This window comes from Pseudopodoces humilis, chromosome 11 (assembly GCF_049639895.1).
Source record: "Pseudopodoces humilis isolate 2021_Gansu_Grassland_sample_001 chromosome 11, ASM4963989v1, whole genome shotgun sequence".
In the NCBI taxonomy this organism is placed as follows: domain Eukaryota; kingdom Metazoa; phylum Chordata; class Aves; order Passeriformes; family Paridae; genus Pseudopodoces; species Pseudopodoces humilis.
Window position 1 is genome coordinate 21,333,117 of NC_142210.1, and position 22,008 is coordinate 21,355,124.

At 45.7% G+C, this 22,008-nt stretch overlaps 1 protein-coding gene and 1 non-coding gene across 2 annotated transcripts; both read right to left on the bottom strand.

Moving 5' to 3' along the window:
- Window positions 1–2,204: 2,204 nt before the first annotated feature.
- Window positions 2,205–13,361, bottom strand: MYNN (myoneurin). Its single transcript, XM_005525106.3, has 8 exons — window positions 13,305–13,361; window positions 12,384–12,679; window positions 10,338–11,143; window positions 8,602–8,761; window positions 7,824–8,002; window positions 7,541–7,624; window positions 7,033–7,119; window positions 2,205–5,913 (listed from the first exon to the last, which is right to left on the bottom strand). The coding sequence occupies exons 2-8, from the start codon at window positions 12,647–12,649 to the stop codon at window positions 5,645–5,647; spliced, it is 1,851 nt and encodes a 616-aa protein (XP_005525163.1). The 5' UTR covers window positions 12,650–12,679; window positions 13,305–13,361; the 3' UTR covers window positions 2,205–5,644.
- Window positions 13,362–13,563: 202 nt separating this feature from the next.
- TRNAV-AAC (transfer RNA valine (anticodon AAC)) lies at window positions 13,564–13,636 on the bottom strand. Its single transcript has one exon. It is a non-coding gene; the product is annotated as a tRNA-Val (tRNA).
- Between the last annotated feature and the right edge of the window lie 8,372 nt (window positions 13,637–22,008).

The following is a 22,008-nucleotide window of genomic DNA, read 5'->3' on the forward strand; positions in this document are numbered from 1 at the left end:
AGATCAGGTATCCTGCAGTCAGATTCCTGCTGAAGCTGAGACCTTTGGGTAAATCCATTTGTTAGAGCTGTTCTCCTTGTTCTCTTTCATTTTCCTTATCAATTACATCCTTTTGATCTTCCAATAGCGACTTCTTTTAAACCAAGGTAAGTGAACTTGAGCATTAAGCCACAGCCATGCCAGAATTTAAAGCTGGTGAACCCAGTTTGCTGGGATATACACAGAATTTTGATTAAATTGTAGCACATACTTGTTTCTTCTACTACAAATAGAAACCACCACCAAATCTGGTGCTATCATTTCTTCTCATCTCATGAAAACTCCCTAAAAACATTTGTAGCATTATATCCCTGTGGCAATTCCTACATGAGTAAGACAACATATGCATGTAATAGTAGTTAAACATTGTTTAACTGTTTGGACAGACTTTGTATAAGTTTGGGAATCACACTGCTAGTTTCCCTTTTGCATTCACTCCGCACATCCCTGCAGAAGTGACTTAACTTGTGCTCCTAAACAGAAAAAGTCACCAAACAGAACAGCAGAGGTTTGCTCCAAGCCTTTCATTAATGCAACCTTTTGTCCCTCTAAATGTGCCTGTTAAATATTAGCATAAAGTACCAGAATGATCTGTGACTGTATGTACAAGATCAAAGCATGAGGCGAAAAATATAAGAAAGCAATTTCAGTAAAAATAGCTGGGAAGCAGCAGGGTAACTGCTTGCTGCTCTGACTCACTGTGACTCTGACTATCACTGTGGGAACTGCAGGAACAGGAAGACATTTAGACACCTCCTCCCCAGCTGAAATGACCAGGGCAGTTGTGAGAGCTGATGCAGGTGGAGGTTTTTTGTTGTTTGGTTGGTTTGTTGGGTTTTTTCTTTCATTGCCTCCACCCCCAAACACAAATTAGTCAGGCTCTTGCTCCAAGAGCCCCTGGTATCCTGAGAGGACTTAGAGCTAAGCCCAGGGCAGGTATGTTTGTTCTGCATACCTGCACAGGGCCCTCCCAGCCTGAGGTCACTCTGTTGAGCACAAAGTCCGTACATTACCCTGTGAGCACCCAGCTCTAGAGAGGAGCTTGTATTTCAGCTCTTGCTCAACAGGAAGGATGCAGCAACGAGAAATAAAGCTGGGGATACACTGAACATGGTGGCTTGAGAAGAATCTGCACACTATGAGCATTCCTAAAGTTTGAAATAATTAGATAAGCCTATGTTGGTACTTTTGAGTGTTGCTGCTCTGGATCATTACAGATGACACTCTGATAGTGTCAGACACTGACACACTGGTGACAGAATTTCTTGCTAGAAACAACCCTATAAGACTCAGGTATTTTTTCCATGTATCTTTCTTTCCCTTGTCAGGTATATGAAGTTCAGTCTAATTCCACTGTTCAAATTATTTACTTGTATGAATGCCATTTATTAATCTGAGGTGGTAACAGGTTCCTGATTCTACCAACAGCAGTATTTTGGTTTTAGTGATGTGGTAAGATAGCAACAATACTACAGTCAAAATATATCAGGTAAAATGGCATCTAAAAGTGCTGGTGTATGTGTTTGAAGTACTTGCACTCTATCGGAACCCTTGTTTAACAGCAACATGTTCAGCCCTTAAAGCCCTCTTCATTACTGACAATATCCATAAAAACAGCTCATGTGTTACAGTTTTCATTGATACTCCTGTGTAAGAAAGGGCTGCAGAGTAATTCCTACCAAATTCTGTATAAACAGCGTCCTGCAAACTAAAACAATTATTTGTGCTAAACCCTGTATTGCTTAAAGAGGCCTGTGCCAGAGACTTTTATTTCTTCCTTCCTCTGACCTTGAAATTCTTAAATGTATCTTGTATTCTTTGGAATGAGAGAATTTACACAGGCTAGATTTTTTTTGCCACATTCTTCTGAGTTATTCAGAAGTTAAAGCAATAATAATCCTGCTCTGAAAACCATTTTTTCTGCTTTTAGACCTCACTGTGCCTTGCTGAAAGGCAGCATTTTCCCCCCAGTTTTAGAGGGGAAGCCAATGAAGGCAAGTGACTGACCCAGCAGGGCAGGGGTGCAGCAGAGGTCCCCCAAATCCCACTGTGTGCTCCAGGGGCCCCCACGGTCCTCATGCCAGGGTGGTGCCAGGGGTTGTGTCTGACTGGTTCCCTCCTGCTTTTGTCGCTACCCCTTGCAGTTATAAACAGGAGACACGAGGTGAGGGAAAATTATAAAACAAGTTTATTAAAGTCTAACATAAAACACTTCAGGCTAAATATGTACAACTCTCTCCCTTCCCAGGGGATTATAAAATTGAGAGTTGAGGTATATACAAATAACAGAGGAGAAATTGTATATACATGACAGATACTTTAAAAATAATTTAACCAAAACAATCAGTTATTAGTCCTTATCTGAACTTAGTTCTGCAAGGCTTATTGAGCCTCTCTGGGATCACAGCCCTGAAATCCTTCATGTAGGACTTGTCTGTACTTGAAAATTGTTTTGTAGCACATGATTTCAGAAAGGTTGTCATGCTTTGTGCCCACTTAGAGACACTAATTTAGAAGTCAATGTGTTACAAGGAGCTATTCTTACCCAAGTACACCCAAACAGCCAATTCAGAGATTTAGAGATGCAGATAAGCTATTCAGGCAAAACTTGCACCAGCTCCAGTGCAAAATTGACTGAAACAGCAGTGTGACAAAACATGTCATATTCTTTGTATTACTCTTAATAGAATTATTGAAATTCTTTCTTTTCTTTTGCCAGGACACATGCCTAAAAAGTTTCCATGCTCTCCCATATTAATCCCTTACAGAAATTATCAATACTGTTATAAGCCTTGTACTTCAAAATGAATCCAGAATCCTTAAGCCTAGGACTTAAATGTGCATCTGATTTCCATGCATCTATTGGCAAAAGGTACAGTCCAGACCTACAGCCTGAACACACCTACAAATATATTTTATATATTTATTTATTTAAAATCTATATTCTAGTAAATGAATACAGTTGGTAAAGATCATACCTCAGCAGCTGAGATATCTTCATGAAAGATGAGGATAAAAATCAAGGTTCTCAGATGGGGACTCAAGAGTGCAGGTCACTAAATTATTGCTCCAAGACAAAACTACAAGCCTGTGTATTCTATTAAGAAAGGTTAAAATTGTTGTCTTGTAAAAAATAATGAGTATCTTCTTGTCTATAAAGAAAACTAAATGACTAATAAAGCAACTGTTACTGTTATAAGTATCTAAACAAATCCTGTATAAATCTAAGCACTGTATTTTTTAAAAAAGTCTGAAATCTAAGAATACAGTAATAAGCTATAATTTTAGAAATATAAAACCAGTCCAAACAAACACTGTTATGGAATGCATTTTCTGTGTAGGAATGTAGTTATTGTTTAGGTTTCTTTCCAGAGCTATTCTCTCTCCTGGTCATTTATCCTGGTTATGTTTATCCTGAGTTGCTTTTCCTCAGGCATCAGCAGTATATCATTAGTTCGTCTTCCAAAGCTGTTTAAATATGCAAGTTATCAGTTGTATGGTGTTTTCTTTCTCAGTATTCATGATTACACCTATGTCTATCCCAAGATTTCTGCTCTATTTTCAGAGAGACAGCAAAGAGGAAGCTTAGTACAAGCTACACACAGTCAAGATCCCAATTTTGTAGTTCTTCAGTCTTAAATGGCAAGGCTGAGGAATCGCTCAGGGGCTACAGCAACAACAGAAGCTGAGAGAGACAAGAGGGGAGACAAAGGGAAATGCCAAAAATAAAATACCAGAGAACTTGATACTTTGTCTGTTGCCAGCATTATGAACATCAGCTGTTCATAAGTGTTGTGGGACAGACAAGCAGAGAAATTAAAGGCCCTGCAATAATTAACTCCAGTGGGGACAGTGTGAGAGATTCCTGCATTAGGGATGTTCCTGTTGAACATGGCTGTAATCCTGCTGGCCATGGTAGACTTCATCAGCAAATCTACCATATATTAAAGCATAAAATGTGACCAAGCAGCAGGTTATAGACATGCCCCATACTAAAATGATCAACACAAAGCAGCAAAAGGTCTATTAGTTTACAAATACAAACATGTAGGAAGAGAAAAAAAAAAATAATTATAGTCACATCAGGAGTCAGGGGACATTTTCAGACTCTTTAAATGAAATCCCTCAAGAAATTTTTCACAAGTCTGTTTAATTAAGGTGCAGATTAATTATTACTCCACATAGAATGGAATCAGTTAAGAGGTATCTTCTATGTTCTTCTATGTATCAGCGTCTGGACACAAGGCATCAGTGGAAATAAATGCTAGCACCAAGTAAATGACCAACAAAGGATAGCTTTAAATGCATTGTTGGTACAGTATCATGACTGTTTCATTACTGTTTGATGATTACATAAATAATGCTTACAATTGTTAACGGCACAAACTGGCAAAATAGAGTAGAAAAGTACTTCTATTGTCATCTAGTCTTTTATGACCCTACCAAGACATTAAAATGTTGCTTTTTAAACATGTCTGTTGCTAGTAATAAAGCCTGTCTTTACCTGGGCCTTGCTAGGTACCAGTTTTGTGCAGTTACTGTGGACATGAGAGGTAAAGCAATACAAAAAACTTTAATTAAAACAAATCAGTTAAACTCTAGCAAAACCTTGCCTGGAAGAATATCAATCTGCTCTGTTGTATTATTCTTTAATGCCTCCTCATGTAGTGTTCACTTACTATTTTCACAGTGAAGGGCAGGATTTATTTCCTCTTTTGTACCTCCTATCTAGCACAAGAAGCAGCACTACAGCAAAAAAAAAAAAAAAAAAAGCATTATGAATCTCTTTCGTGTCTTACTAATTAATTCGCTGCTTCATCTGCAATGTGCATGTCCCAGCTCTCCTTTTGTTGCTACTTGTGCCAAACTCAGGGTGTTTTAGGGATGTGAAAAATAAATCTGGGACAAGATACAACAATGCTGGATTCACTTCTAACAAACAATCCAATGCAATTTGTTGGAAAGAAGACCCAGGAGTATCCATGCCATTAGGACCCTCCCACCTGCCACACTTCAGACAAAAGTTAACCCTCCTTCACTTTTCTTGTCAGGAAAATACACCCAAACCTTTCCCCCTGGTCAGGCTCCACCTGAAGATGGCACTTCTGGCAGCCAGCAGCAAATCTATGCAAGCACCTCAGCAGAGCACTGACCTGCCTCCATCATGGACCATTCTAGTACTTTGGAGTGCAGGCTCACTAATACATCCAAATTTTGATTTTTCCCTACACCTCTGGGTTAATCCTACTAAACTATCAAATATGGCTTAAAATATCTGTTCTCAAATGACATTGTGACACATGAAATCAGCAGGAACACGGGAAGAAAACTCCAAAGTACATAAACACATGTAACACAGAATTCTTAAGGCAGGTGTTGCCGGAATCATCTCCTGGAAATCAGTGTTAATCACAAATAGAAATCTGATTGTAGATTAGCACAATTCAGCACTGCACAATGGAAATGTCTTACAGGTGTCTTTACACAGAGGAAAACAAAGAACATGTCCAATTCAGAGAGCATGACTGGTTGGTTGATTGTGTTCATCTTACCAAACATTTCCAAGTTCACTGCCAAACCACCTGGATGGCTCTGCACTGCTCTGTCAGTACAACTGCTGTAGGAAGATAAACTGAGGTTCTGAATATCCAGTCACAGCAGATCTCAGTAATGTTTCTGATGAAGGGGACTGGCTCCCTGTCACAGGGAGCAGCATCTGATGATCTTCAGTCCCAATGGGGAGAGGAAGTGCTAAAGACATCTCAGAGGGTTTCACATCTATGGACTCTGATAAAGGACTTTTCTGACTCTGAATGGATTCTTGTTCATTGAAAGAATTATCAAGTGCAGTGGAATCAGGGGAAGTTTCAGGTCCTGTGGAAACAACAACAGCAAAAAAACAGAAAGAAAGGTTCAAAAGCTTGTGCACAGATTCTGTGAATTCCCTTTCCAATGACTATCAGAGCCAACACCTGGTGTGTCACAGGCTGCCTGGGCAGCTGGGATATTGGTGCTTCCATGTGCTGCAAAGCCAGGCCAGCTGTAAGTACAATGTCAGCACTGGGAATCACATCTGCTGCTGCATGTAGTGTGACAACTGGAAGGATGATGCAACCTGATCTCTACTTGGCATGGTACAGAAGATAACAAATCCTTAACATCACAGTGAACAAAGGTTCTTTGGAAAAAATGTAATCTTGAAAGCTTCCTGGAGACTTTCCACCCCAGAAAGTCTCAGAGCCACACCCAAGCATCCTCCTTAAACTAAAACAGCAGTGTACAAAGTATCATTTGTCTGTAAACTTCTTTGGAACACAACATTTAACTCCATTCCAGAGAGACACATTGCAGATTGTATCCAGTCACTTGAAAAATTACTTTCTATTCTTAACTGAACCCCTGTTAGTGGGTTCCCTGCTGCCTTCCCGCTGGAATGCAGCCAGCCACTGCTCTCGGATGGCTCTCTGATTAACCCACATGGGATATCTGACCCTTTCTCTACCAAAGCATGCTCCAGAGTCTGTTATTTCAGTGCTGAGGCACCCCTGGCTGCCTGCTGTCTCTCTATGAGAGCTGGCCTACCTTGGCAGCAATTCCAGATCACTGCTCCAGATCCAGGCCCTCCCCACACTCAGTGCTGCCCCTGCCCTCCTCACTGGCTGCACTGGGGCCTTCCTGAATTCCACGCTGTCCCTGCTCATTTTCCCACCCTCCCCCTCCCAATCCAGATGTACACACACACCATTTACTCCCTCTTCCATATAACAGAGGCAAAGGATTTATGGTCAATACACAAGGATGGACAGAGGACAAGGAATATGGAGCCAGTGTTGAACAAGGCTGGATACAGATGCTTTTGGCCCTAAAAACAACTACTATCCAAAATTCCTTTGTTTTCTAATTCTAGGCCTGGATGAGCAAAAATATTTATTCAGCATGGAAGGCAAAAGAGCTGATGTGGTTTCTTAACCTTTCTTTGCACAAGGAACTCACCTGTGTGAACTTTTGTTTTGTGCTTCTTCAGATTTTTAATATCTGTGTAGGAATTTCCACACATTTCACAGATAAATGGTCTTTCACCTGAAAAAAAAAATTAGTTTGGCAGTGAGAACAATCTTGATGTTGAAAAAAAATACAGTTAGAGACATAGGATAACAGATTTCAATGTTCTATTTTGAAATACAATTTTGTAACTCTTATTTTTGTCTGTGTCTCTATTACAATAAAATTATTTCCAGAATAAAAGTTTAAAACAAAGCAAGAGGACCCAAACATTTTAAGTAAAGCCTCAATCATACATCAACACCTATGCCGTGGCACAGATGCTACTTTGAAAGCAATTTAAAAAAATTAATGAATATTTTCTTTACATTATGTTAACCCAGAGACACATAAATGAAGAAACTCTTCTATTTTCAAGTACAGACAAATACAGTGTATTTTAAAGGATAAAAGTAGATTATAATTTATGGTGCAGGAAGCAGCTTGTCTGAAAACTGACCTGTATGAGACCGAAAATGTTTATTGAGCTCTCCAGAGGAAATAAAACTCTTTTCACAAATGCCACAGATATATGGCTTCTCTCCTAAAGGAAACACAAGCACGTTGTTATTTCAATACATAAACCAGAATACAATTAACAAATCAAAACAGAACAGAGATATTGTCCAATGGGAGAAAGCGCTCCCAAAACTGGAATCAAAGGAAAAACAACATGAGAAAGGAGCCGGATGCCAATTCCCAAGGTGGATTTCTGGGTGCCTGCCCCTCTCCAGAGCCCGTACCTGTGTGTTTGCGGGAGTGGGTGATGAGCGAGCTGGACACGGCGAAGGCTTTGCCGCAGCTGTCACAGACGTAGGGCTTCTCCCCGGTGTGCCGCCGCACGTGGTACGTCAGCGTGCTGGCCTGGGCAAAGCGCTGCCCGCAGCGGTCACACACGTACGGCTTCTCCCCGCTGTGCTTCCTGCAACAACACGGCCCCGTGAGCAGCAGCCAGGCTGAGACAGCTCAGGGAGGCTCTGCTCCTCCTGCCACCGCTCTGGCCTACAGCAAACGGGGAACGACTGAGCTCGGCGTGAGCCCGCGGCTCCTGCGGAGCGAAACTCACGGCCTCTGGGACGGGCACAGCCGTGATTTCCACGGCAGCTGAACTGAACCACAGGCCCTGCCCAGGTGATGTGCACCATGGGAACTCAGCATGCTTTGTACTTTAGGGTACTGAAATATAACATGATGATTCCTAACATGGGAATATCATTCCTGCTCCTGCCAAAATTGCCAAAAACCCCACGCAGATGGCAGTGAGAACTTCTCTCGCTTCCCACCACAGAACTCTCCTCTCTGGTGCTTAAAACAAGGATACCAGACTCAGGCTGTACATTCATCCGGCACCAATCTCGTCCTTAATGAGCAAGTACATCCATACAATTATTCTGTTAGGCATTGTGAGAGAAGTCCCATGAGAAAAGGAGTAGGAATCATGTTCATGTGTTACTCTTACACTGGAGTAAATGTTTCTGTTTAAATAAACACAGGGATTTGTAGGATCTCACTTGTGCCTACCTGGCGTGGATCTTCAGGTTGCTCGAGGTTGCAAACTGCAGGTTGCAGACATCACATTTGTAAGGCTTCTCCTCTCCATGGTGCATCCGGCTGTGGAACACCAGCTGGCACTTCTGGGCAAAGCCTTTGTCACACAGTTCACACTTGTATGGCTTCTCCCCTGGTGAAAAACAACACCCTTGTGCTCTCTGTATTTACATAAGAAAGCTTTGCAATCCATGACCTGACCAAAGCTCAGGTGCCTGTTCTAATACTTCTTACAAATAACATCTTGGAAAATCCTGTAATCAGTCCACTGAAGTGGAACGCTAGAACACAGAGGATAACAGGACTATTTTTTAACACATTGTGTTTGGGTAAAAAAAAAGAAGTAATAATGTTTTCAATAGTGCCAGCTTCTTCACATTATTTTATGAATGCTGCCACTTCAGTTTCAGAATCTTTGCTGGTTATGTCTGTTCATCATTCTCAACATTTAAAATGAACATATCATCTGCTTTTTCTTGCTTGTCCAACAGCAATAGTTCTTCAACATACAGTCTTAGCACTCCCTAATTTCTCATTAGTGTCTGCTGCAGAATGTTGCAGGTATTTCTTTGACTGTTCATGTCCTCCTAGGGGCGAACTGTGTCCTGTAAGGGCTTGTGCAACTCTGCAGTCCTAGAAAGTACAATAATGCCTTTCTCTGCCACTCTGTGGCAGTGCACAATCAAACTTAATGAGTAAATAGTGTGCATAAAAACTCCAAAAGTAGAAGTATTAGACATCTAGCATGCCACTGAGCAACTAACACCACAGAATTCTCTCCCCACTCTTGCAGAAATTCCCATGACAATACCCTCAGAGGTACGAAGTACAGTCGGCATTCCTACCAGCACTGTCCCTGAATTCTGCAGTCAAGCTCCACTTCGTGTGTGAATCTTTGGTTAGACCCTGGCTCACAGAATTTGAAACTCTCTCCCTAGGTCACAGGAAGAGCAAGGTGTTCTGCAGCTGTTCCTCAATATCTCCTACATTTTCACAGCTTCCTGGAAAAACTGTGACCTCTGCTCAGAGCTTTCCAACTTGCAGAACACAAGGAAAGACAAGCACAGGAGTTCTCACCTGCATCTTCCCAGGCTCCAGCAATTTGTTGTTCATCATCTTTTTAAGTCAGACACGCTGGATTAAAATGTTTAAGTGCTCCTAAGTGATTTCTCTTGGATGCTTGGTATGACACAAGCTCCTGCTAATGTTACTGAATGTGAGACAGTGACACTATCACTCATATTAGCTGCACATCTATGAAATAATGTTCCAAATGTTGCAGTAATTCAGCCAACCTCCTACCTTTCTTGAAGACCCCATGGGACAAATTATAAGACTGAATATTTTCCCCACTGTTGTACTCAAACATATCTTTTGAAGTTTAAAAAAAGCAACAGAAATTCTTGTATCAAGTACAGCTAGCTTTTCATGCTCTACTGACAGTAGTTTTTGGCCTCCACTACTCCACTATTCTACAGAGCTAAAGGACAGCCAGCTTTCCTAAGTCTTTCCAGAAATCAAGATGTTCAGAACTAATAAAGCCATCTCTAGCTATTGAAACTGTATCTAGTACAGAAAAATGCTGAAACATTTCACCTTATCAGCAGACAAAATTTCAAGAAGAAGAAGTCAGAATCCTTCCAGTCCTGCACCAGGCTATGTGTGATCCCACAGCCCCCACAGCCCATGAGACACGGCCAATGGCTTACCTGTGTGAGTTCTTACATGTGTTTTCAACTGATTGCACTGGGTGAAGGCCTTCCCACAGAGCTGGCACACGTAGGGCTTCACCCCTTTGTGTATCCTCATGTGCCGACGGAGGCTGCTGGCTTCGGAGAACACCTTCCCACAGGTGTTGCACACTGGCTTGGCTTTGGAGAACTTCTGGTCCAGCTCCTCCCCTGAGCTCTCCAGCTGGTAAGTGCCCTTGTCACTGGCTATATTGGACATGCAGTGCTCCTTCAGGGCACAGCCCTGCTGAGGCTTTCCCCGTTTCTGTTTGGCTGCCATGGTCTGGGCCAGGATATCCTGCGCCGCCAGTGTTTCGCTCGCCACCACCGCTGCCAGCTGCAGCTCCGAGTTATCGCCACCCTGGGCTGCCTGCTCTGTTATGTGGGTGGCCAGCTTATTTGCATCTAAAAACATCTCAAAGGACGTGTTCTCAGCCACCTCGTTCTGATATTGTAGGGATTTATTCTCTGTGCTTTTGGGGGGGCTGAAATTCTTCTTTCGCTTTTTGGGTTGAGGAGATCTCTTTTCTAAAGCTGCTTTCTTTGCTTGTGGTTGAACCAGCTCGGCAGCAGCAGCATCTTCCTTCTCCTCCCGATTATTGTAATCTCGGAGAGTCAGGAGGCAGGCCTGCTGGTTCACTTCAACATTCCCAGTGATACTGGATGTCTCTGTGGAAGAGGGATTAGCAATAAAAGCAAAGTCCTCCATCTTGATCTTGCATTTCGTGACCACTTCTTCTACTTTGAGATAGTCGGCAGCCTGGTGAATCTCTTTAACATTCCAGCTGCAAGGAAACAAGACTTGGGTGAAACATTCTGGACAAAGCAAACATTTGTTCTGCACCAACTGTATCACAAATGGACACAGAGCCGCACAAGAGTTACACTGTCAGAAAATGTAACTTTGAGAACACACAGCAACATTTATTTTCTTGGTGCTGTAGTGTCACAGGGCTATAAAATGTCAATTATTCCTGAACTGCAGGTCCACGTCTAGTGGGGTCTGCAGACCCTCAAAGTGGGGATTTTTTTTTAATTATATGGCTGTGCTGGTTTTATATGTCATATAGGTGTCACGTATAGCCAAACAGTTCTCTCTGGGCAAGAATGGTACTTTCACCTTCCTTCTCCTTCAGAGATCCACCTGCTCAGAAAATCCAGAAACTCTCCTGCTGCAGTCCCAGATGGACATCAAATACTCTGACCAGTTCTGCTCATATGTAATTAGCAAAGCACCAATCACTAACTTCAGCTCTGCTGCTGTTAATGCCTGTAGCTAATTAAAAAAACCACCCTGAATCTGTGTACTTAAATTATTGAGTATGAGATTTCACACTTCAGTAGAAAAAAAACAGTTTTTTGAGCCTGCATTTGACATCAGACATTGAGAAAGAAGTAAAAATCTTGGATTTGGTATTTCTAAATAGCCACACCTCCCTCACGAGAGATAAAACTTTTGCTGAGAAAAAGGCACTGCAAAGAAAAAAGCATCCTCACTGTACGTGAAGCAGCACAACAGGCACAAAACCAATGCAGTAATGAGGGGAAACTTTTTCTGTGACTCCTTCTGGGCAATATAATATAAAATTTTAAGTAACAGATCATGCAAATTCTAACAAATGTGAATTTTAAAATCGTGCCTATCCTCATCCATCCCTCAGGCTTAAGTTCTCTACCACATTCACAGTTCCTGTGTGTTTTTGAAAAGAAGGACTACTGTAATTCACCCCCAGACACACACTTATCCTTCCCTCTTCTGGTAATCATGCAGGATGTTTAATCTCCCCCAAAACATACTGAAACAGCAGGAGACTGACACTATCAATCAGTGAAATATCAGACAACACACCTTTATTTTGGCACTCACATGTCATGGGGTATTTTAAAACATACAGACAGATGAACTTCAAGTTGTTAATATTCATCACATCCACTGCTATATGTTTCTTCAGACCTAATTGCAAAAAATCCAGTTCTGCCTTACCACAAAGTTTATTTCCCTATTCCCATTTAATATTATGTTACCTGTCAAGGTTTAAGTTTCCTGTATAAATAAATTCCAGGAGCTTTTGGAATCCATCAGCTTTCACTTGAGACTGATCCAGGACAACATTATTGTCAGATGTGTCTCTGTAAAAGGCCCCGAAATACTCGCTGAAGGAGGCGAGCACATTCCTGTGTGCTTTGAACTGGAATTCTCCGATGACCACGGTGCAGTCGCAGAGGAATCCGGCCTCTCGCTGCTTGTTCAGCCTCTCCAGCAGGTGCTCACAGTGATGGGAATACTGCATTTTGAGAAGGCGCTGCAGACACTTTCTGATCTGCGAAAGCAAAAAAAAAAAATTAAAAATTTAAAAAAAATTTAAAATATTTATATGCAAGATTTCACTTTTTTGTTTACCCCGTAACGCAGCGATCACACAGCAGTCAGTGTCCGGAGCCGCCCGGGCTCACTCAGGACCTTGGCAGCAGCAAGGGATAGCGAGATGGTGGCTGCTGCTGGAGCCGGGGCGCTCCGCCTGCAGCGGCGGATCGCGGGGGCGCGGGCAGAGCCCGTGTGCTCCCGGCCCCCCCGGGATTAGCCCGGCTAAACCCGCCGCTTGTCACCCGTGTCACAGCCGGGCCCCGGGGAGCGGCCCGAGGCTCGGACCGGCCGGCGCTCAGCCCGCGGGGCGGCTGCTCCCGGCCAGCGGCACCGGGGCTCCGGAGCGCTCCCCGTTCGGTGCCGGCGCGGCCCCCGGGTTTGAGCGGCCTCGCCAGCGAACGGGGCGCGGGACCCGCAACCCCGCGGCGCCCCCGGCCCGGCCCCGCCGCCGGACGGGACGGAGCCCGCAGCGCCCTCCCCGCTTCGCTCGGCCCGGTTCGGCCCCGCCGCCCCCGCTTCTCCCCGGCCCCGCCCGGCCCGGCCCGGTCCGGTCCGGCCCGAGCGCCGCGGCCCCCGCGCACCTGCGGAGGGGAGAGAGGGCTGAGAGCTGCGCTCAGGCCGCCATGTCCCGGTGACGCCGCCGCCGCTTCCGGGACGCGAGTTCCGGCCTCCGCTCCGGGGAGGCTGGAGAAACTGGGGAATAAAACGGGTTAAGTATTCCTGCTGGGCCGCGCTGAGGATTTTAGTAAAATAACTCTGGCAAGGACATTGAGAAGCGGAGAGCACTGCTGCGGTCCGGCAGGAAGGAAAAAAAAGCTGAAAAAGAGCCACCTTGGCCGGTGTTTCCGCCCGGTTTCGAACCGGGGACCTTTCGCGTGTTAGGCGAACGTGATAACCACTACACTACGGAAACGCCGCTGGACGTATGCGTGTCAGTTACATCTATAATGTCCTCCTGCCCCCCCATGCTGCTGTCCCACCCTGTCTGTCTGCACTGTCCCGTTCTGTCTGTCCCCGCTGTCCCGTTCTGTCTATCCGCACTGTCCCGTTCTGTCTGTCCCCGCTGTCCCGTTCTGTCTATCCGCACTGTCCCGTTCTGTCTGTCCCCGCTGTCCCGTTCTGTCTGTCCCCACTGTCCCCTCCTACCCCGCATCGCACCTGCCCCTCACGGACCCCACCAAACGCCCCCGGGACCCGCAGCCTCCCCCTGCCTCCTGTCCCCCCGCAGTGCCTGCAGGTCACCCCCAGTGCGGGTCTCTCCAGGTGTGCCATCCACAGCTGGCACTCTCCTACACCAGGAGTCGGTAGGAGCCAGAAACTTCAAGGAGAAGGGGAATGTTTGGCATAGCTGGCAGGGCAGGGCTGTGATGAACCAGCGGACGGGAGAGCTGGGAGCTGGGCACGGAGCGTGCAACACCAGGCAGTGCTGCTCCGCAGGCCTCTGGATCTGGAGAATGGGGAAATGACTAATCCTCCTGGATTTTGTAGTGCACCAGGAACTGAAATAACAGATCTTGGGAGTAGCAACAGAAGGGAATGTGGTTTTGTCACTTTTTGCAGAGGGAAACATGAGCCGAGCTCCAGCTGGTGGAAAGATACACCCTATAACCTTCTCCAAGGAGCTGAAGTTGCCTGGATTGTGAACAGTTCAAATGCATTCCCCGTATTTTTTTTCAAACACATAGTTGAAGTGTTCACATTCCCAATGTCCCTTACCTGGGACACCTCCAATATACTTTGACCAAAGATTTTGGTGAGATGCTGGTGTTGCCATGGAGACTGGGGTGGAAAAGTGCTTGTCCAATACCACTGTATTTTGATTCCTGTACTTATCCAGAAAAGCGTGGGATTATCATGTCCTGGGGAAATGGGAGGCTGTGGGGGAGAAGTGGCAGAGCTCTCCCCTGAGCAGGCTGCTGTGCCAGCTCTGTGTGTCAGTCCAGGCTGTGCTCCTACTATCTCCAGGTCTCAGCACAGGCTGTGTGACAGACTCCAGTCACCCACAGTGACAATCAGTGACACCAATCCCTGCAGACTGCTGCTTTCCCCCTGCTATTTTCCAGTTTGACCTGGACAGCTGTGAGCTCACAGATCATGTAACATAGGTTCTGCAAGTGGCATTTCACAAGTCACAGGAGCTGAGGAGCTGCTTGTACAAGGCATTAAAGAAAAATGATGTTATGTGTGCTTCAGGCTTAAGGAAAAGATGACTAAGAATTCCAGCAATGTGGAAAAAACTTTCCACCTTCCATTACATGGTTCAGAATCAAGGGTTTAACTGTCCTGAAAGCCTCTTTCACCCTCCCAATTTGGCACAGAATTGGCAGGGATTGGCAAATTCTGCACCAAATCTATCATGAATGAATCATCATCGTGTTGGCATAAGAACTTCCACTCCAGTCCTTTCTTGTATATTCTGGTGGCCTCTCCCCTGGAATTAAGCTGAATACATCGTCGTCCCAGGTGTTGAAGTGAAAGTCAGAGCTCCTCCTAAGAAGGTTTCTGTTTGGACAGAAGGCTCCTTGCTTCCCTCCTGTCGGTAACTTCCAGTCCATGCAGATTACTGGGACAGAGTACAGGGAGACTGAGCCTAACACAGAGCACAGAAAATGTTTCTAAAATAGATGTATTTTTATAACAGATTTTTCTTAACACTTCCTGGAAAAGAGCCCAAGATTACAGCTACCTGAAAGCAAGCAGAGAGAAGCCTGTGTCCATAGCACACCAGTAAAAAATACATTTAGTACAATTTATTCCTTATAAAATACTTTTATAAGAGTCTCTTTACCAGACCAATCCTGCACAGCATATGTACAACTAAAGTTGGGAACACCAAGAGGTCTACACTAATTTTTCACACTCCTTTGCACTTGCAAAATGGCTTGCTTTTCCATAGAAAATTCAGGGTGGAAAAGCAAACACACAAAAGCCTCTCTGAGGAACATGAGGCAGCAGAGGGGTCCGAGGTGAATGCTCCAGGGAGCACCGCAGGGAGCATCCGCCCTGCACAAAGAGAGGTCACGGCAGAGATGAATAAAAACCATCACCCAACACAGCTTGGGAGGGGGAGGAGGGGAGCGGTGGGGTTGGCACAGCCCTGCTTTGGGGGAATGGTGAGAGAGGAATGGCCTGGGTCCTCATCCAGGGATCCTCAAGTGGGACCTGAACGCAGGCTCAAGTCTCTAAATTCAGCTCACAACCACGAGGTGTCAGTGTCCAAATCTTGATACCGGCTCCAGTCCAGTCCAAATCAAATCCCAGGCACCAGTCTCCAAACCCTGATACCAGCCCCCAAATCCTGATACCAGCCCCCAAATCCTGGCACCAGCTCCTAAATCCCAGGCACCAGCCCCCAGATCCCAGGCACCAGTCTCCAAATCCTGGCACCAGTCTCCAAATCCTGGTAGCCGCCCGCAAACCGCAAGCACCGATATCCAAACCCCAGGCAGCAGTCCCCAAATCCCACTGCAAGCCCCCGGTCCCGGTCCTGTCCCAGCCTCAGGCCGCATCCCCCGGATCCCGAGCCGCTGCCGCGGGGCAGGGGACGCGCGGGGCGGGAACGCGCGGGGCAGGGGACGCGCGGGGCAGGGGACGCGCGGGGAGGGAACGCGCGGGGAGGGAACGCGCGGGGCAGGGGACGCGCGGGGCGGGGGACGCGCGCTCCCGTCCAGGCGCGCTCCCGCGAGCACGCGGCGCGTTCCAAACTCCCGCCACCCGCCGGGCCCCGCCCCGTCATCCCGCCGCAGCCAATGGCAGCGGAGGAGGGCGCCCCTGTAACCAATGGAAGCGTGGGGGGCGCGGCCGCGGGGTATAAGAGGCGGAGCGCGGCGCATTACGGCCTGTGCTGGGGTGTGCAGGCCCTGTGGCCAACTAACCCTAATGGCGGCTGCGCCCCTCACGCTCGCCCGCTGTTTTACTCGCTGACTTTCAGCGGGCCAAGGGAGCGGCCATGGGAAAGGGGGGGGAGGGGGAAAAGAGTTCCGGCCTCAAAAAAAGCCAGCGAGGGGGATCCACACCCCGGCCCACCCTGGGGTCCCTGTCCCTCCTCCGTAACAGGGGATGGTCCCGCCTTCGCCCCTCGTAGAGGCCGCGGTCGGCAGGCTCAGCGCCGCTACCGCCGCGAAGAGTTCGTCTCTGTCAGCCTCGGCGGCGGCCGGGACCAAAGGGCCGGCCCGCCCACCCTGGGCAGCCGGGGGACCCCAGCAGAGCAAAACGGGCGCGGCGCCGCCGGGCGCTGAGCAGCCGCGGCTCCCTGAAACGTGGAGTGCGCGGTGGGCGCCGCCCCGACACCCCCAAACCCCCTCATCCCCGCCGGGAGCGTCCGGCCCCCGCGCTCGGGGTGTCCGGGCGGCCCCCGGCTCTGCTGGGCCCGCCGGGGACCCCGAACGGAGCCCCCGGAGCGCCGGTCCCCGCCGGGATTTGTGGTGTGCTCCCCTCGGAGGGCGGGCGCTGGGAGGGGTGCGCACACCGCCGCCCGGCTCTTACCTAGGAGAGCCCTGAGCTGATGGAAGCTCAGAAATGCTGAATTTTATTCATCGAGTTCAAGAAATCTTGAGTTTTACTCATCGAATTTGGAGGCAAGGAGCTGAATTTGTGAAAACGTGAGAGACAGCGTGGGGAGCTGTGAACAAATACTTTGCTGCAGTGTGGAGCAAGGATAGCTAGGGCAAGGTGTTGTGGCTTGTCTTCCTTTAGCAATTCCTCTCCCTGTGCTCAGGCTTTGGCACTGCCATGAAGAAAAACTGCAATGTGTGCCAGGGGCACAGCACCAAACCTGCCTGTTTTGTGCCAGGGTAGGACGCCAAACCTGCCTGCTTTGTGCCAGGGTACAACACCAAACCTGCCTGCAGCATGCTGAGCCCCAGCACTGTCTGCCTGAAGGAGGAACACCAAGGCCCATCCAGTGCCATCACCACCACAGGAATTGGCTGCTCAGTTACCTCTGCTGTTAGTTCTGACCATAACTAAATCTTTTTGGTATTTCTGTATCTGTATTCTGTATTTGTATTTCTGTACTTGGCATCAACCACTTACAGGTTCATCAGATCTGCGGGCACACATGTGGGACACAGACGTAGCCCAACAAACTGAGCTTGGGCATCATCAGTGCTCATTTATCAATGCACCATTAATATCCTGAGCGTTTGACCAGTGCCATCTTGTGGCCTTCTGTTTTTTTCTTTGCACAGAGGATGGAAGTGAACTTGGGTACTTAATTTTTTGATTCTGTTTGAAAGAAACCTTCTGTGGCCAGAATAAACAGAAACAGGAGAGGCCGACCCCACACACTTGAAGATATGTAGGGCCTTTCTGGTATTGGAATCTGAATTTGCTTAATAAACCTGATCCAGCTAAAACTGGTGCTGGCTCTGCTGATGGTAATGTTCTTTCTTAGTTCAATCAATTACGTTTTCACTGTTTTATCTTGTTTCCAAGCAACAGTTTCACTTAGCATAAAATACTTCATTTCAGACTCTCAACTAAACATGCAGAGCCAAGATATTTCATGTGCTTAAGACACTTTTTCAAATGAAACTCTACTTGACTTACAACTCTCTCTCTGAAAAAACGTCTTCTAAGTATACCTGGTTTGGTGGTATTTAAAATGATTTTTATAGCTGTCCCTTCTGAAAGGGGTGATAAGCTGAAACTGCCAAGTTTCTGTAGTCATAAAAGAGTATGTGCTCTTCAGATCCGTGTGTCACAGAGAAAATGCTGAGGAACTCAGAACGTGGTCTACATTTGCTTCTATTTATTTTTGGAAAGAAGGAAAACTGCAACGTGACATTGTTGCAGAGAGGACAACAACTGGGGCTGTAGGTGCAGCTTGCTACTGTTTCTGAGCAGCCTCGCACAGCCCCAGTGAGACAGGCCAAAAAACGTGCTAATGTGGCTTTTTAGGAATGCAAACAGAAACTCTCAGCTCTTTCACTCTTCAAGTGTTTAAAACCATTTGCAAGTGTGTCAAAGGAATTGTATTCAATGTTTCTCCTCAGAGCAGACAGGAAAAAAAGTCACCCGGCAGCCAAGTAATTACCTGCCCCGGCGGCAGCTCCGTTTGTATCATCTGGCACTAAGTCAATTTTCCTCCTTAAGATGTAAATGCTCATCTTAATATCTCCAGATTTGTTTAATTTCAAAATTCTTTTAAAATCGGTTGATGTTTGGGAGAGGAGGAGCTTTTTTGCTCATTAAAGTTATGAAAGGGCTTTATTGAGGTTCACACGTTGCACTGCCATTCTGTTAGTTTGGGGTTTGGGGTTGCACGTCCTGGGTGACTTGTGGAGTGCCAGAGGCTCAGGAGTTAGCACCGAGTGGTCAGGAGGTTCTGTAGCAGATGTTTAGGCTGAGCTTTGAAGGACAGCTGGCTCAGGTCTGTTTGAGGTGGGCATTGTTGCTGTTCGAGGGCAGTCCCACGACATTTGCATCAGGCTGGGTACAGGGACAGTGCTCTGGCCAAAGGGGACCCAGCCCTGTGTGCTCTCCCAGCAGGATGAAGTGGCCTCGCTGCACTCCTGTGTGCCTGGGGTTACCTTCCTTTTGCAAGGTCATCTGGTGTGCTGTTTCTGAACACCCCAGAGCTTTCTGTCCCCGTGGGAAAACTGATCCTCTTCTGTGGAGAACCTTGGGATGAAATCCTTTAGGGGATCCCATAGAACTGGTGGGATAACAGGAGGAATAGCATTACAGTGCTTGTGCAAAAAGCTCTGAGGGTGTTTTGGGAGCTGACAGACCTGGGCCCCCCGAGGGGAAGAACACACCTCCCCCATCACCACATTTCCAAGCGCTCGCATCTCAGGATCTCAGCCGGGTTGGTTCCAGCTGCGGTGCTGTGTGACAGGCACGGTCCTGAGCTGTGCTCCACTCCTGGCTCCACCTTGACCTCTGCTTTCAGTCACCTCTCAATGTCCTTGTCGTTTTTCACTCCCCTACATGAAAGCAGCAGGTTTTTATCCTACACTGCTTTCATGAATCTGTTCCCAGTGTAGGTTTTATCTTTCTTGCATGAGTTTAAAAACAATCATGGTTGTTTGGGTCGGATGCGATGTGTCAGTGCACAACAAACAAACCAAGATTTAAATCAGTGCAAGAGGTTTGTAAAGATGGACAAGTACAGATTCACATGTTGGTGTGACTTGGTGTGCAAATTTAAAGTACACTTTGCTGTGTATTTGAAATGAGCAACAGAAAAGCTGGAGTTTTTCTACTTAGAGAGAATTCTGCTAAACACTTCCCAAAGTTGTTGGCAGAGGTGACAGCACACACAGAGTTTGTAAGAACAGCACGAGCAGAGTTAACGTTGTACTGAGATATTGAGTCTAACAAAACAGTTCAAGTTGACCTTGCTTATGGGACAACAAAAAGTGTCTTAAGGAAAAATAATAATTATCAAAGAGTAAAGAATGGTTTAATTCAAAGGCTGTTTAACCTCCGACAGGTCTGGCAAACATTAATAGAACCCTTCCCTCATTCTGTTTGTAGATTGCCTGAACAAGGGGTACCTTCAAAATGTGGTTGGATGTGGTATCTAAGGATATTTATCAGGAAAAGGAATGGAAGAAGCATATGTCTCAATTATTTATACATAAGTAATTTAATCGTAAAATGAAGACATGCAAACAAATCTTTGTAAATGCTAAAAACCGTGGACAAAAGATTGTATAAGAATATAATAACTGTCTGTGCTTTTCTTTGCTCAGTTCTCTGCATTCAGCTCAACACACCCAAGCTGGAAAGTTGTTTTATCCGAAAGAAGTTTGGAAAAAACAACCCCAGGAAGTGCTAAACCTCTGGCATGAGAGCCTGGGAGACCCACTCTGGCTCCTGGTCCTGTGCTGGGTGACTCTGCCCTGCCTGTGGCTCGGGTCAGGTCCATTTTCCAGCCAGAGCTCTGCATTGCATGGCTGCAGACATTTGCCTCCTGCATTTATGGTTTTCAGGCTGCATGATTGTAACCTGGGCGTAATAGTATTTTAAAATTAAGATTTATTGGTTCATTTTTAAAAATTTGTGTGTACTCAACTTTAGCTGCAGTTCTGGGTGAAGCCTTCCAAACCCTCAGATCCGTACAAAATGAAGTCATCAAAGTTTGGCTTCGTGTTTTCTTCCCAGCTGGATCAGACCTAAAAAACACAGTGGCTTAGGAGTAGAAGGGACATTTTTCTACCTCTCTTCGGTCACTTGAGTTTTGTATTTCAAATATCTCAGTAGGAAGAGCTGATCCTTCCTGCTGAAGCCTTTGTTCTGCAGGTCTTATCTGTGCTGTTATCTCTTGCTGTTGATCCTATTTTTCCAACGGTAGATGGCAACAGCCATTCATTTGTAAAACACTGAAGTGGAACTCGGTGCATTACACAGTTTAATGTGCAAAGAGGGGAATTTAAGTGAAACTATGTGGGGATTTTTTTTGGTGTTTCACCCCCCCCTCTTATTTAAAAAAAAAATGTACACACAACCTGCTATTAAATGGAAACAATTGAAATAAATTCTTGTTATGGAATCCAATTCAAAGCAAAATTTAAAAAATGTTATTTAAGCCTCACAGGAAGGCACTAAAATGAATCGTCATCCCTATGTAACGAGTATTTAAAGTGCATTTTTCAATGTAAATTCTAGATAAACGGAACTGATTAAGAAATGTTGGTTAACACTAGATTTTTATTCCCTTTCAAGTTTGCTCAAAACACTACTAATTTGCAGTTTATGTTTGGTTGAGAAAATAATTAAAACATATCTTTGCACAAAATAAAGAATTTTATTTCCTGTCTATCCCATTTAGGATTCACCTTGGCAAAGTATTTTGACAATTTGACCCCAATTGAAAACGTTGTCAGAGATCAACATTTGCAGATATTAAATTTTACTTTTGCCTCTAAAAATGCATTGTATGATTTGAAACTAGCTGTGCAAACGTCAGGCTTTCCAGTGCACAGCAGTGTGTTGTAGGATAAATTACTCTCCATATTTCTCATTTATTTAAATAAATTTCCTGCTTGCTTTTGTGGAATATACACTTTGTTTCCCAAAAAAGCAAACGTGGGAGTTGTGTGCGTGAGGAAGGTAATCATCTATAACAAAGTTATAAACAAGTCACAAGACTTTTGGGAATTTTACAGCTGAAAACTGAAGTTCTCGTGCATTATCATAGTGTTCTGGTTTGCCATGATAACGAGTTTAAAGGCTGGAATTTCTCTGTTTTTATTGAAAAGATAATCAGACTTTTGTTCATTAATGATGGGATATTGGCAGCTCTGATAATTTCATAGGCAACATTTTAGTGTGGCA

Coding starts and splice junctions, on each gene's coding strand:
- MYNN (XM_005525106.3), bottom strand. CDS start 12,649: ATGCAGTATTCCCATCACTGTGAGCACCTGCTGGAGAGGCTGAACAAG. Junction 11,144..12,383: donor GGAAACTTAAACCTTGACAG/GTAACATAATAT, acceptor GTTTCCTTGCAG/CTGGAATGTTAAAGAGATTC. Junction 8,762..10,337: donor ACATGTAAGAACTCACACAG/GTAAGCCATTGG, acceptor GTTTTTCACCAG/GGGAGAAGCCATACAAGTGT.